General features: G+C 35.3%; 1 protein-coding gene across 1 annotated transcript in view; it reads right to left on the bottom strand.

Moving 5' to 3' along the window:
- EYS (eyes shut homolog) overlaps nucleotides 1–16,612 on the bottom strand; it is a 701,217-nt gene that overhangs the window by 434,641 nt on the left and 249,964 nt on the right. Inside the window, exon 22 of the mRNA XM_058021581.1 lies at nucleotides 9,420–9,541. Within this exon, the coding sequence (XP_057877564.1) occupies nucleotides 9,420–9,541 (122 nt within the window). The remainder of the gene's footprint in view (nucleotides 1–9,419; nucleotides 9,542–16,612) is intronic.

The raw sequence follows: 16,612 nt of genomic DNA, 5'->3' as shown, positions 1-16,612 counted from the left end.
ATTAAGAAGCAGAAATGTCTCTGTTTTCATATTTGTTACTAGAATAAGAGAAAGGAAAGAAAAAAGGATTTGCACAAACTGCCCTTCATTAATATGCCAAATTATAACCTTTTACCATTCACCTAACAGGGGAAGAGGATTGTAACCTCAAAAAAATACCAGAGGCAATAACATTTCATCTTTCAAGACTGAATTTACCAAAAATCACCTAACACAGATCTTGATTAGTTTAGCCAAAGAATATTTATAGTAGCAAACCCTTGAAAATTTTTTTCAAGGAGTGCTACAATTTCAAAGCATATAAATAGTAAAAAAGAAAAAAAAAATTAAGCCTCTTCAAGTAAGGCAGTGCTTCTCAAAGTTATAAAAAACAGACAAGTAAACAAACATATATATCTGCCCTGCTCGAATACTGCAGTAACACATGAGGTAACTATTTTTCTACTGCAGATTCTGTTAAAAAAATGAAATTTGACTTGTCGTGTCCTGGCAAATAGCATTTTAAAAAATAGCTTTGTCCTTATAAAGATTATTGTTTTGATATAAGCTATAAAAGCAAACAACAAATATTATTTTCAGTTTGTCTCCAACAGTCAGTTATGTCTTTATCTACCTTTGATATCTACTGTTATATAAACAATCCAACTTTCTTCTATGGGTGTCTCACTGAGTTATTTCAATAGGGCAAACCTATGAAAATTTTATGATTGTCCCTTCCAGACAGGGAATGAACAAGTCCAAGAGACCTACATATAACAATGCTTATGGATGCTCATAGAGAGCTGTGATTTTTTGTATTCATAGTCCCTTTTCTCCACCTGTGACCTTCAAAGATAAAGGCTCACTTCTTTAACTCTGATAGATTTTTTTCATATATCCAAACTGGCATTTAGTAGAAAAAAAATATGATGGTTACTGGTCCCAAATTAGTCTGCTTGCTACTGCTGAAGAGTGAGCACAGTTTTATAGAGAACCTCTAACAGTCTACAATTGGTAATCGCAGTCCAAATAAACTCCTATAATGCTTCTATTGATCTAACAGAGCACGCAGAGTGTAAATCCCAGACAAATCCAAAAAGACAATTAACTAAAATTTTATTACCTATAGAAACTAGTGGTGGGGAAGCCAAAGTTGATTTTCTAATTGTGTTTTGTATAGTTTACTTATACTAGAACTATTTAATTTATAATTTTTACATGTGTACATGTGTTTCATATTATATTGTCATATACAAGAAATTATTTCTAAAATCCAACTATTTTATCTAACTCATAATTTTTCAAAATTGTTTTTTCTAAATATATAATAATGTTCTTCTCCAAAACCAATTTTTTAGTTCCCATCCTATTCTACTTTTTTAAAGATATTGTGACTTTTATGCTCTGAAAATAATTCTCTACTTCAAAAGAAAATGCCTCATAATTGAAGAGGAAACCTTGGTATTCTTTTGTCTGTGAAGTAATTTCAAGACAAAATAAATACATATAATGTCTTGACATTAAAACTGACACATTTAATTTACAAAAATTTTGACCCTTGACCACTTTAGAATTGCTTTAAGAACATAGGAAAAAGGAACAATGCCTGTGAAAGCAATGAAAACTCTTCCAAGAAGTGAAGCATAGATTTTACTAATGACCTCTGACGTCAAAGGAAAAAGTACAGTTTGTATAGTAATGAGAATGGGATCTACACCCTGTCCTTTTATGTGGAACTGTTTATTACTGATTCTCTATGGTTCAAAAGGGTATAATGTCAGCAGCAATGCCCATAATTCTTGAGAAATTTTGTTCCTTTGTACATGTATTAGACATTGCTGATGCATGAAATATCTAATCTGTAGCTAACAAAGACAGATGGTTTTCCCATTCGTTTCTAATGAGCCATTTTTAAAGTGTCAGCAGAATTTTTTGTTTATTTACTTGTTTAAATTTCCTATTTTATTAAGGTTTTCCAAATTGAAAACGTGCATGTTCTTTAGAGGAGCAGTTAAATGAAGGGCAAAAGAACAAGCAGGAATGAGTCTATTATGAATCGTGTGCAACAGAAGCATTATAATATTAGGATTAGAAATAATGAGGTAGTGAAATCTGTCCTGAAAACTTTTTTCAGACATTCTTATTGTGCATTTCCTATCTTATTTCTATCCATTCTATTTTTAATTCTCACCATCTCACACATCATCACATCCCACACATCTCATCCAGGATTACTATGTGGTGGCAGCATTTTTGCTATTGACCAGAGCTGTAGCTACAAAAGACAAGCCATTGAATTTCAGTTTTAGTGTCATTGCTACATAATGCGACGAGAGGATGAATTATGTTGAATATGGTCTTTGTGTGCAGCAATTCATCATGTTTTGTCTAGGAGGGTGTTATGGTAGCTCTGAAGTCTTGCTAAGGTCAAGTGAAACAGTCCTCTCATTATCTGTCAAGCCAGTCATCTCATTGAATGCTATCATCAGGACAGCTTCCCCTTTTGTGAAAACATTCCCCTTAGCACCTTCTTTTCCATCATGTGTGTGGAAATAGTTTCAAGGGTTATTTGCTCCATCATCTTTCCAGGGACCAGGGTAAAGTTAACTTGTGCACAGTTGCCCAGATCCTCCTTCTTGCCTTTTTTGAAAGTAACAATAATTTTCTCCATTCCTAGCCTTTATTTTTCTTCCTTTTTCCATTCCATTCTCTGACATATTTCCATAACTTTTCTTCTGATCCTTAAAAACCTCTCCTTGTCGCCCAGATTTTTTAGAGATAATCAAGAGCGGCCTCAAAAAGCCTTGAGCCATTACCCTCAGGACTCAGGATATCTCCTGTCAGGAGCCTGCAGCTGAGAGTCTCCCAGCATTTGCCATCACTCATCCTTCCTTCTGGTGCTGCCCTGTGACTCAGGTTAAGCTGATTGAGATGCTTCACTGGACAGAGCTTCTAGTTCATCCTCTGGTACCGTGTCATGAGCCTACTCTGTAGTGGCAGAGCTCAGATAGGACAGGAACCCTCACCCTGCTGTTGAGGGTACAGGCTCCTAGCCGTCATTGTAACTGAAGTCTCCATTTCCAAAATGATATGCAAAGGTTCTTCCTGGTTCTCCTTCACTATGTCTGGGAGTTCAGGTTCTTGTACTTGTAAGATCTTGGAGAGTATGACATTGTCCCCAGTGCTGACTGCCTCCTGAAGCTCTTTTACTTGGCAACACAGATCCTCCTCCAGCATACAAGGGCTTCCTTGTAAGGAAGGACACTATGTTCTGATCCCAGACTCAGTAAGAGATTCTAGACATTTCTGCAGCTCCAGGCCTACAGAACTGCATCTTCCCTGAGGAGCTCAGTCTGGTTTGAAGTCTCTATTGGGCTGATCTAGTTACTCCTGTGGATGGTCAGTGACAGTGCCCTGCAGCACCTCACTACCTAAGTACACAGTGTCCTCAGTAGAATTTCTGGCCCCTTCTACTCTGTTGGCTGTGCTCTGGGCTTGGCAGTTACATATACTCTTTCTAGCCTTTGCTGAAAGCATGCTTGGCTGTCCTTAATGTGGAGTCAGCTGGAAACAAAAAGCTTCAAGTCCCCATAAATCAAGGAAAGTTGGCAACAAAGCTTGTGGGACACTGCTGCAGCTTGTTAGCAGTCACAGCCTTCTGTAGCTATCCCTTCTGGGGAGCACCAGGCACCCTGAAGCTCTTCAAAGTTTCACAGTAGTCCTCTGATGACCCCAGGGGTTCCCAGGAAGCTTAGCATATCACAAGCTAGAGCCCATAAACTGCTGTGCAAACTGCTTTGGTTGTTAGCTCTGCTCATGTATTATTAGGACATTATTTGCAATGGAAGTGTTTAACTGCCCTACAGCAATGATAAATTTGAGTAACTTATATTGCATTTCATATACTCTCAAAGCTATGCTTGAGGTACTTATTATTTTAGAAAATGGTTTAAACTCCCTCCATTTAACCCGTGAGTTCATTGAATGATCATTTTGCGTCTCGGGGTATTTGTAAACAAAATACATTATAAGACAATTATTCAAAATCTATCCCCTAATGATTAAATATACAAGGTGGAACAATGCTAGTGTTCAGGAAGAGAAAGTTGATGAGCTAATTTTGGAGGTGGCGGGGGAGGTATTTTCTAGGTACTTACTGTGTTTTGTTTCAAATTTTAATGTTTCATAGGGATTCTGAACAAAAATGTTCTTGTTCTTTGAGAAGATTGTTGAATTATGGCTAAAATATGCCCTAAGGAGTGCAGAATGTCAGTGACTGTTAGATAATGATGAGGTGGCACAGCAATATTTTCTTTTTTTGCTAAAGGCAATAGAAACCCTAAAGCTCATTTCAGTGCAGTATAACAAGAAGCACACTACACATTTCGAGTTGTTAGCAGTATTACCAGAGAAGAGCTATAAAACACTTGCTATCTGTAGAGGAAACACTATGCTTTCACACATTTCTTTAGAGAATTCATTAGTAAATTTCCTGATTGTCCATATAAACTTTTAAAGATGATTTTGAGTAAGAAATACGTACATAACTTGGCACTAGGATGAAGGAAAAAACCCTACAAATCTGAATGAAAGATAAGTCAGAAGTGCAACAGACAAATGTCTTGGTAAATGTCTCTACAGCAAGAGAGGAAGAGTTGGCCAAAGAATCCTGAAGAAATGACACATAAGAGTTGCTGCTTGCAATAAGATACTTAAGCATTTGGCATCTGGGATCATTGAATAACAAGGTGATACCCATCTATGGGAAAAACTGCTTCTTGCTTTGGGGGGCAAAAAAATTAAGGAAGGGTACAGCGGTAGTTAAAAGGAATGTGAGTAAAAACAGAAGGCACACTAAACACAGCATATAACCATATCATTACTTCCTTTAGAATTCCATGATATTTTAAAACTCATTCATTTAGAGATTAACATATCTGTAAAATGCACTGTGTAAATAGACATGCTTTTATTTATAGATCTTTCAGATATTTACACATCCTGAACTTAGGAATCACCTGCTTCCACAACCCAAAATAAATTCTTTACAGAAGGGGAAAAAAGAAACAAAACAGTATGCTAATTTTCTGTAACAGTGCTGTAATTTAGGTATGCATGAGACTGAATAAGTCCTAATGACTTAAAACTGTTTTTTTTTTTTTTTGAGAGCTTAGCACAGGTTACACTAACAGAAAAATTATTATTCTGAAAAGATGTGGCTTAAAATGTTAAGTAGCAAAGAGGGAAGCAATAGGGAAAGATGTTGTACTTGGAAATGTACTGAGAAAGTAATGACAAGGAGTGAGGATAAGTCTAACTCTGGTTGACAGCATGGTTATCCAAATTGTCAGCTGGCACATATCATTATCTAAGTAAAGACAAAGAAGGATGATCATGGCATGGTTACTAATTGAAGAAGCATTGCTAAAGAAGACTAGCACAGTTTGAGATGAGTTCTGAAATCATGCAAAATAGCCTCTTCTATGAGCACAAATTACTCTTTCAGCTGGAATCCAAAGGGAGATAGGAAAACTATGGCCTCCTACAGGACAGGATAAATACAGAAGAGTTTAAATTAAGAGAATTTAAATACAGACAATTGTTTTTGCACACATTAGCAGTAATTTCTCAGAAGTGCTTAAGGAACTTGAGCCTCAAATTTTAAGGTGACATTGCATTTACCAACTTTTGTTCGTGCAGAACTTAGTGGGAAGGAGAGCTTTCAGTATTTTATAACACAGCCAGGTTTATGATATCCATAACTGTGAGGGGGTAAATGGAGGCATGTGATATTTTCCTTATTGAATGTTTTCTTAAGGATAAGAATGAGCAGGCAGGAAAAATGTCTGTTTCCAAATCAAAACAAACAAACAAAAAACCAAACAAAATAGCAAGGGCTCTTGATTGCAAAAATAAAATATCAAGAGTGGATAAGGTAGCACGAAGAATTGGACTTCAGTTTACACGGAGATAATAAAAAGGTGTCTTAGTGGATGGATTCAAGTGCTGACAAGGATAACATTTCTGAACTCAACTGAAGCAAACACTGAATCTTTCATAAAAGATAAAAGATAGATAAATCACATAAGAAAATATACTTAGGTAGGTCTAATTTCCTGTTTAGTTTGGAGAAGTATATTTATATGTCATAAACAGAAAAACAGCAGCAAGGCACCATTTTATTCTTTATAAAAAACTTAACAACAAGAATTGACAAAATGAATTTGTGTATTCCAATATGAATATACAGAAAGAACTGAGTACTTTCGAAAGACACTTGATTAATTCTCCAAGTTCTAATATCATAAAGATTACAGACAAGTTCCAAACTATTCTAAATCATTAGAAACTCCAAGTCATTCATAAAATTATGTTGCCTGTTATTTGGCAAGAGAGTTGTATTGATTTTCACTCAAAAGTTGGTAACAGCAAAGGAGACACAGGCGTTTTAATTAGGGTTTAATTAGGGCTAAACCTCAGAATTATCAATACAATAGAGGAGAAATAAGGAATTCAGCTGATACTAGCTGAATCTGTCCATAAATGTTCAGAGCCATAGTTGAGATTTCATGTTATCATGAGAATTAAAATCACATGGCTCTGGAAATATATGCATGAAATATATGTGTGATTTTTTTCTAAATTAAATTATTTGCCATGTGTCATGAGCCAAACTGAAAACTGAGAAGGAAGAAAAAGATATTTCTCATTTTATCAGCTGAACGTAAAGTAAGTGAAGTTAAAGGGAATATATTAAAAGCTATTCACATCCAACAATTCAAGCTTGACTACTGCTTCAGAATCTTTCTTATCTGATTTTTAAAAAATGAAAATATGCATCTGAGAAGGCCTTATTTTTTTTTTTTTCCCCTTTTGAGATGTGATTTAATTTTCTGTGATGGAATCCATAAAGAAAGATACTCTGTATGACAGATTTGTTGATACTTCAGTTTTGCCAGATAGTTTTCATTTCAGGATTCAACAATGAATTCAAATCTATCTAGCCCCAGATAAAGAAAATCAACCCCAAAGGAAAGTTTCAAATTAGTAATTATGTTTTGAATAATTATTGTTTTATCACACATTTGAATTTGGTAGGAAAATGTTTCATTTTTCATTATATTCACTTTCTTTCTATGCAAAAAAATATTTTTAAGCTGTTGCACAATAAACTTTTCAAGTAACTGATGTTCTCAGCTGGACTTGCAAATATTTATGGAAAAGTAAATTAATGAAGATTATCAAGGCATAAAAGAAAGGTAAATTTATTATCCCTTATATTAATTTAAGTTGTAAGGGGTATCAAGTACCAGTCACAGTGTGGCAAATTTCAAAGAAATTCAGAATATTCTGAGTATTGCTGCCAGCAACTCAATTTACAGCAGGAAAATAAACAGTGCCAAAGCATGGCCACAGGCAAGAAAACCTCATTGCCTATCACTGATGGATTCTCAGATCACTTGCTGGCCTGACTTTGATCCAGACTAATGCCTGTCCAAAACAATGCCTGGGCACAGATCAAGAATTGGAATGATCTTTTCTGTTAGGCAACTATAATCCAGTTATCCTGTTCTAAAAACTACATTTACGTTTAAAGGCATGACTGGATTTCCTCAGGTTTAGGTACCAGTTACTTTCACTTCTTACCTGCCATAACACAAACACTTTGCCTTGTTGATGTAGCTTTTAAGAGAAAAGTATTAGTAAAGGCAAAAAGAAAAAACAAAGAAACAACACATTTTTTAAATTAAGAGTAATTATGATCTTTTAGCATCTCTGAATACAAACAAGGACAGCTCTAATGATTGAAGGGAAATTGCTTTATAATGTAAAAATAAAACATTGAGCTATACTAATTTTCCTTGGTATTGCCAAGTCTCAGAGTCACTTTCAACTCTAGGTACCTTTGAAGATGTTTCTTTGTTTGGTGTAACCTGCCCCTTGTATATGACGATTCAATGGTATGTCTAATTTTCCTGTTCTGTTATGTCAGCTAGGACAAATAGCTCTGAGAAAAAATATGCCTGGTGCTTTCACTTCGAACCAATTTTCTTGTCAATATTTTCTGTAACAGTTCTGTATTTGCAAAATCCAGAAAAGTACTTCTTGAGCATTTTTATTCTCAATAAAAAATTGGAAATCTTTGGATTTGTGCATAAGTAGTTGAACCAGCTATGAGTAAAATCAGAAGAAACCCTGTTACCTCCTGCAATATATATAATGCTTTCTGGCTGGAAAAATTGGGAAAATGAAGGGACAGTTAGGGATTCATGGCTGCAAAATATCCATTCACCTAGAATTGTTCTTGAAGGTGGTGGACTACAAAGAACTAAAAATATCAGAAAAATAAGAACAACAACAATTGAAATATTTAACTTTTTTTTTTTTTTACATTCCATCAGGCTTTAAAAAGTGGAAAAATAGCAATTAAAGATATTTTAACAGTTTTTCCCAACATTGCTATACTTTCTGTTATTAGAAGAAAATATTTTACCAAACTAAGAAGTTTTATATCACATAAAAATATAGCTCTAAGATATCACAAATCGTTTTGGTTAAGTTCTGAACAAAAAATGCTGATATATATATATATATATATATATATAGTTATTTGACTTAGTTATATTTAGCTATTTGGGAAATAATTTCTCCGTTGTCAATTGTGGTTAGTTTCCTTCCTGATTATTGTCTGTATTACCAGGAATGTAATCAGTGTACAACAGCTAGACTAGGTACCACGTACAGTTATTACACTCAGCTGTATATGCAGCCTCATCAGTTTCCTTTAAGAATTTACAGGACTCTTCTAGTATTGACATCATAATATAGACAAACCCTGGCTTCATGGAGCAGAAACTGATTAACTAGATTTTTTTATGGAACCTTAATCCTCATGCTACTGAAATAAAATAATTTTTGAACCATAAATGCATGCATGAAGTAAAGATTAGTGTTTAAGTTAAAAAATAGCGTTAGCGTCACATCCTCATTCTTTGTCTGAGGAGATATAAATTTTAGTTAAATTACTCTTTTGTTGGTATTTTTAGCCACAAGATGGCAGCAATGATATAACCTCCTCATCCAACTGCCCACTACCATTGCTTTTACTCTTTAAATCATCTCTTGTGTTTATAGGGCAAATATGACAGAAAGAGAAACTATATTTTCTTTGACAAAATTCATTTCCATGCTTAGTTAATAAATAGTTTTAAATAACACTTTTTTCTTTTCCTTTTTTTATTTTTAATTTTACATATACCAATTCGTATATCTGCTGGCTTCACATGAAAATACAGTGAAGCACTATGTCCGTGACACAAGTCCTTTGCCCATTTGTCTAATAACATTTCCTTCCCAAGCTGGGAAACAAAATAATGGCTGGATACATAAGCCTGCCCTTCCTGGAGCATGACCATATGGTGAGGAGGTGCAATGCTTACCTATAGCTGTTGAAAAGGTCCGTGCAGGTGCCATTGTTTCTACAAGGCTCTGAATCGCATTCATTTGATTCCCTTTCACAAAATCTTCCCTCCCATCCAGGCAAGCAATCACACTGGTATCTCTGTAATACATTTAGTAAAAGAAACAATCTGTTACTCTTCGTGTTTTAATGCAACTACTAAAGTATTATTACTAGTTGTTGGAAGACATTAACAGACAGCAAAAAAACTTTAGGAGTTTTTTAAAACCTGAGTACATAAATGAATTGCCACAGCATGATGGTGAAATGTGTAATGTACCAGCATTGTGGCATCTACAGGTGTTTAGAGACTGCAAATAACTAGGTTTTTTGTTATTGAATTTTGGAAACAGACGGACACAATTATGTTTCAAATATGATCTTCACATAAAAAGCAAAGGGGATTTATTTAATTTTCTAATACACTTAAAAATATAATAAATTAAGAATCAGAACTCTGAAGGGAGTCCAGACTGAGCAGTTGAATCAGACCTTTCTGTAATGATACTCTTACACTCTCCTGACCAATTAAAAGCTTGAAATATTTTATTGGAGCAAGGATAACAAAAAAGAAAGGAAAATAACAATTTAAAGTCACACTCAGTATGATTGTCCTGGAGTGTGCAACAGCTCCACTGATACCAGTACTTTAAATGAAGTTATTTATATGTATATCATATCTGGTCAAATCAATTTTTGCACCAACCAACTTGTACATAGTATATTTGTGATTTATATTTTGTCAGGTTGCATTCTGCTTGTTTTGTGCTAACGTTGATGAACGTTGCTGCTATGTTTTCTTGGGACTCACCCATGATTTCCATGACGTGGATGTTCTAAATTCACTGAGGAAAAAACTGTAAAAGTCAGGAAATACAATGGAAGAGTATCTTTGTGAGTTAAGATAGGGCATGGAATATGGGCAGATAACACCAAGTTTTGTGGGCATGTTGGTCTGCTGAAGGAAAAGAAAGGCTTTTCAGAGGGATCTGGGCAGGTTGGACTGATGGGCCAAGACCAGTTGTGTGAGGTTCAACAAAGCCAAGTGTTGGTTCCTGCCCTTGGGCCCAGGCAGTGCCTCGGGCTGGGGTAAGAGTGGCAGGAAAGCTGCCCTATGGAAAAGGACCTGGGGGTGGTTGACAGCAGCTGAACATGACCAGTGTCTGCCCAGGTGGCCAAGAAGGCTGGTGGCATCCTGGTCTGTTTCAGCAGTAATGTGGCCAGCAGGGCCAGGGCAGGGATTGTCACTCTGTACTCGGCACTGGTGAGGCCGCACCCGGAGCGCTTTGTCCAGCTCAGGGCCTCTCACTACATGAAGGGTATTGAGGGGCTGGACTGATTCCAGAGAGGGACAGCAAAGCTGGTGAAGGGTCTGGAAAATGAGTCCCAGAGGGAATGGATGAAGGAACAGGGGTTGTTTGGTCTGCAGGAAAAGAGGCTAAGAGGAGACCTTATGCATCTCTACTACCACCTGAAAGGACGTTGTAGCAAGATGGGAATCAGTCTCTTCTGCCTGGTAAGAAGTGACAAAACAAGAAGAAACAGCCTGAAGTTGCACCAGGGAGGTTTAGGTTATATACTAGGAAAAAATTATTCACTGAAAGAATAGCCAAGCTTTGGAAAAGAGTGGTTTGGGAGGTGGTTGAGTTACCATCTTGTAAGTGTTCAAAAAACACGTGGATGTGGCACGTGGGGCCATGGTTTGGGGGTGAACATGGCCGTGCTACATTGACAGTTGGACTTGGTGATCTTAGAGTTTTTCCAATATTAATTACTTTATGATAGGAGGCAGAAAGATTTTGTTCTTTCAAAATGTAATATGGAGAGATGAACTTTGAAAGAAAATAATTTGCTGTGAATTGTGCCAAAGAAAGAAAAAAACCATTCATTTGAGACAAATTACATTACTATTCCACAAATTGGTGTTTCCTATTACATATTGACCCCGAGATTAGCTCAGTTGTTTACAGCATGGTGCTAATAACACCAAGGTTCTATTCCCTTATGGGCTTTTAGCTTTGGAGTTGGATTTGATGATCCTTGTATGCCCCTTTCAACCCAGAATATTCTGTGATCTGTGATAATAGCCACATCCAAATATCTCAGTTCTCTGCATATTTATCTGCGTCAAATGGGAAAAAATTGGCACTACTAATACATATCCATGAGTAACTATCAAACACTTCTTAAAAACTGTTTTATTGTCAGGTTAGGTTTTCACTAGGAATGTGAGATAACAACTTGTTTCCAAAAAACTCTTCAAGAAATGGATTACAAAATGAGAACTGAAAGGAGGCTTGCCAACAGTTTTGTTTAGAAAGCAGCAGTATTTTTTCTAGCCCCACTAAAATTATCTGTCAATCGAATGCTGAAATTCTGTTCTTTGCAGATGTTTCATTACATGGGGATTGTCACATCAAGCACAAAACCTCACTCACATTTATGTATATCAGGCATTTATGCAGAAAAGCTAAAAATTCTTACACAATATTTCATCTCTGAGTAGTTTTGCAGTAGTTGAAAGTGCAATGTTACAATAAACAACATGTAAGCAGATAAAAAGTGTTTTTACAGGTACAAGTCTTTACAGAGAAGGACCTGAGAGATCCAGTGGACACCAAGTTGGACAAGAGTCAGCAAAAAGAACAAGAGCATCCTGGTGGCCAAAAAGAACAAGAGCGTCCTGGGCTGCTTTGGGAGGAATGCTGTCAGCAGGCTGAGAGAGGTGATCCTTCCCTCTGCTCAGTCCGGGGGAGGCCACACCTTAAGTGCTGTGTCAGTTGTGGGCTGCCCAGCACAAGAGGGATATGGAGCTACTGCAAAGAGTCCAGCCAGTAACATTGCTAAGAGATTGATAGATCTCTCAGATGAGAAAAGGCTGAGAGAGCTGGGACGGCACTCAGGGCACAGCTCACACCACCAACATAAAATGACAAGAAGCTGCACAGAAAAAAGCATGTGGGGGATCAAGCAAGAGACTGAAGGAATAGGATTTGATACCTCTTTTTCTGTTGTTCCCCTTTATTTACTGTAACTATGCATTACTATCCATTGGAGACAGGTCAAAATAAATGGCACCTTTCAGTTCCTGCAAGTTGTCTTTTGTTTGTCCTCTAAAGAACACAACACATGCAACAATAACACTATAGTTATTCCTTGTACATAGCTCTCCCTTGTACAATATGTAGCACAGTATGCTTATGAAGAGTGGATTTTACCAGCTAGGGTAAAAAATTTCTGATCCCTTGCACACATATCCAGAACCACATATGCACATGAGTATGTCTTAATGCAATTTACATTGTGTGCTGTAAGAAGGTGTCATTTAAGAGCAACTGCATATTTCCCCTTCCCAAAACTGTAAATGAAGAATTAATCCTTTCCTTAAGCCCTAGTCGATGTTACTTCACTAGGAAACGGCAGCTGAACATCTGGTAAACAGAAACTGCAATGAAAAATGTTCATTACACAAAACAAAGATCTAAATTATGAACAAGTCAAGCCTGTCCTGTGTTGATAGATATTTTTATCATACAGATATATACTCCAGATATGTTTTCCATGTCTAGAGAATAAAACTGAATTAATTTAATTTTTAAAGATACCTATGGATTTGGAGAATTTTTGGGGGGGATTTTAAAGTCTTTAATTCACAGAAAAAGCAAAAAATACCTCACCTGGAGACAGAAACACCCAAAAGGAAACATAGAAACATCCATTTGTTTGGTATTCCAAATTCTTCTGCCAGACCATTTCTTGGGGTGCAACCTTTTATCCATTAAGGCCAAACAAGATGAACCTATTGTATGACTACCTATCATTGCACACAATTGGAGATGTACTCCAAACTCTATAAAAAACTCATCACCAAATTCTTGTCTGTTGGAATCAGGCCTTTTTTTCCTACCGAAAACCTTCATAACACTTCATTTTGTTAGTGCTAACAGCAGTTCATTTAACCTTGTGAAATAAATGTGAACATAAAAACGTAAGCATCTGTGAAATCATATTTGCAATTGCTCTAAACCATATTGAGATCCTAACCATATTTATGCAGCCTTTTTTAATTTAAGGGTCTTTTCTGAGTTGCTACTTTAGGGCTTTACTTTTAAGTTATTATTAATTTAACTATTTGCATAATCATACAAAACTACTGACAAAATTAGATTGCTATTTGTCATTATGATATTGTTTTCATTGTACAAGTTTATTTGTATTTATATCCTAAATACGCAAACTTGTTTAAAAACAAAATAAAACAGAGCAAAACAAAGCCAGGATATCTGTTCATCTTCATTTGGTTTAACACTTACTTTTATTTTTACTATAGAAGTCTGAGGTAAAACAAGATCTATGCCAAGTGAAGTCCCAGCAAATACACTACTTTGCTGTCTTCTGATAATGAATTATTTACCTTTTCTTCACAGGTTGTGGGAAGAGTGAATGTATTAACCGTGTTGCTCCACAAATTAGGGAAATTTGACTTCTGACACAAAGAAAATCTGCAATTAGCTCTGTTGTTGCTGCTCTAGAAGACATACATGGCTAGCTCTAATATTAGTTAATAATGCTGTAATAATCAGATTGCTTAACTCACAGCAAAGAAACACCTCTGGGGCTGAGTGTCATGAGGTTTGCTATATGGTTATTAATACTGATGTTAATTGGAAGAACGACTATAATAAGTGATGCTAAAGAATAATGTGTAAAAAAGTGTGAAACATGGTTTCAGAAGTAATGAAAAATTACAATTAAAAATATAATTTCTAAACATTAATACAAGTGATTGGTTCTGATAAGACTACTATTTAAAAATCACCAAAATTTTTTACTGAATCTAATTATTAGAATCACTAACTGATGTATTTTTATCTATTACTTTATTAGAAAATAAGACTTTATTTTATTCTAGCTATGTAAGTTACAAAGCCTATGTGGTGTTTTGTATTAAGCACTTAATATTGTGAAATAGCAGGGTAAATAAGTACTAGCTATCAACAGAAGTTGAGGTAGCAGTAGGTAATGCTAGGTATTTTTAAAGACTTCTAAATTCTCTATTTTTATTTATATATCTTTTCCTATACAGTTATATCATAAAGATGCTGACCAGTATATTTATTTGTTCTTCCAAACCACTTATATCTTTTGTAACCTAAGTTACTGTAAATTAGATATCATCTGATATAAAGGATAAACCAGGTTTTCTTTAAGTTTTCTTTAATTCAAATTTCAAGCAAGGCTTACGGGAGAAACAAAGAACATTTTTAATTTGTTCATCTCTCTAAGATTTTAAATAATGAATAAGTTAAATTACCAAGAAAGCATATTTAAAACAGCTGGTACAAATAAAATTAGGTAAGTTGTAATGAGTTTTTGCTTTACATTATAATAATTATTTTTATATTAAAAACATTTAATAAGTTTATGCCGAAAAAGTAAGATTTTCATTATATTTGAATAGCACATCATTAGAAAAGAGAATCTTGCATTTTAATTCAGTGCAGCTTCTGGCTTAAAATATGGCTGTCATCTAGACATGCTGTGTATTTATAACTCTAAATGAACTCTACTGTAATTTGTAACTACAAAGAAAATTATCTTAAATGGGAACACTTGTTATTTGCACTGCAGGTCTCTATATACAACCATTTCATAGAATGGTGCTTTGGTAAAAAACCCATAATTATTGCTGCATTTGATACTGATAATTTTAAAATGGCACTTTATGTAAATGTATATTTTCGGGAAAGTTTCGCTCTCTCCAAATTTAATCACAGCTAATGCTGGTAACTGGCTTATCTTAAAATTATTTTAGATTTCATGTTACATTTAACACGCAAATAAATTCTGGCCTATACGTGTAAAATTTAATCAATTATTTCCATCACTGCTCAAACAAGACAGACTGTTCTCAAAGTCCAGCTTAAATCTTGTTAGGGTTGGTTTTTTGTGTGTAGATTCACCCATAACATGCTGAGGCATGCAAACACGCAACATGGCTTTTACTAATATTGACACAGATATTCCATTTAAGTATAGACAATGTTAAACATTGTGTATGTATTATTTTTGGAGGAAAAAAAAAGGAAAAAATACTCAATAACAAATCCAAATATCTGTGAATTTATGTTTTTTAGTAAATTCAAAATGTTATTTTATGAAATGCTACAGGAAATATGGACATAGAAGACCATAAAAAGTATTTAAGAACAGTCATTAATAAAAACAAGTGTTACAGTCAAAGTGTTTTAAAAGCTGTTGATATTAATAAGGAAAGATTTTTCTAAGGAAAGAGGAAGGATTTTATGGAAAAAATAAGATTTGGTACTGGTCCAATCCATCAATAATTTTATGACAACAAACCAACGTCAGTTGGAGACCTAATTAATAATAGGTGATAAGTCTTTTTTTGTCTTTGCTTCCTGACTGCTGCCATTTATTCTGTGTATACCTTTCTTCTGTTTCTCTCCTGGAGAGCTTACTAGGAAATGTGCCAATCAAATCATCATCAACGTGGCAGGTGCTGAACAGTGCAGGAAAACTAATGGAAAGCAACAGCCTTAGGTTGTTTGTGCAAAATAAACTAAATAACTAATCCAGCTAGTGACAGACATTTGAGTATCAGCCTCGAGTTGGTGTATCTGGGTTGATGTTTAGCTCCGTTGTTCAATGACTAGAGAAAGGTCATGAACACTTTCCTGTTAAACCAAAGTACTGACAGGAACTTGACCCCCCTAAAAGCTTGTCCAAAGCCTTCAGTTTGCTATTAGATCTCAGGTAACAGGAGAACTGTGGGAATTAACTGTGATATTCCAAAGGAATAGTCCAAGTACTGACCAATAGAAATAACATCTTGCTTTTGAATTACAGACCGGGTGCTGCAGCTGGTAACTTTTTAAATAAAGTAAGAAAATGCGGAAGATCAACTACCGGTTTCCATAAAAGAAAGCTATCTCCTCCCTTAACATAACAGCTCATTCAAATTCAGATCTTAAGTGTGCAATCATTATGGCATCAGTAGACTTCAGTCACCACAAAGTGCCAATTTTTGCCAACCTCTGGCTCAAAAGTAGGGGAAAGTTGGAGAAAAAGAGTGCTCCAAAAATACTTCAAACTAAATATCCTTAGAAGCACCCAGAGATTCAAAATATTATTTGATGTCAAGTCTCCTCT

Source organism: Melospiza georgiana, chromosome 3, assembly GCF_028018845.1.
Source record: "Melospiza georgiana isolate bMelGeo1 chromosome 3, bMelGeo1.pri, whole genome shotgun sequence".
Lineage (NCBI taxonomy): Eukaryota > Metazoa > Chordata > Aves > Passeriformes > Passerellidae > Melospiza > Melospiza georgiana.
Note: the sequence above shows the minus strand (reverse complement) of the source record. Positions and strands in the feature narration are given on the sequence as shown.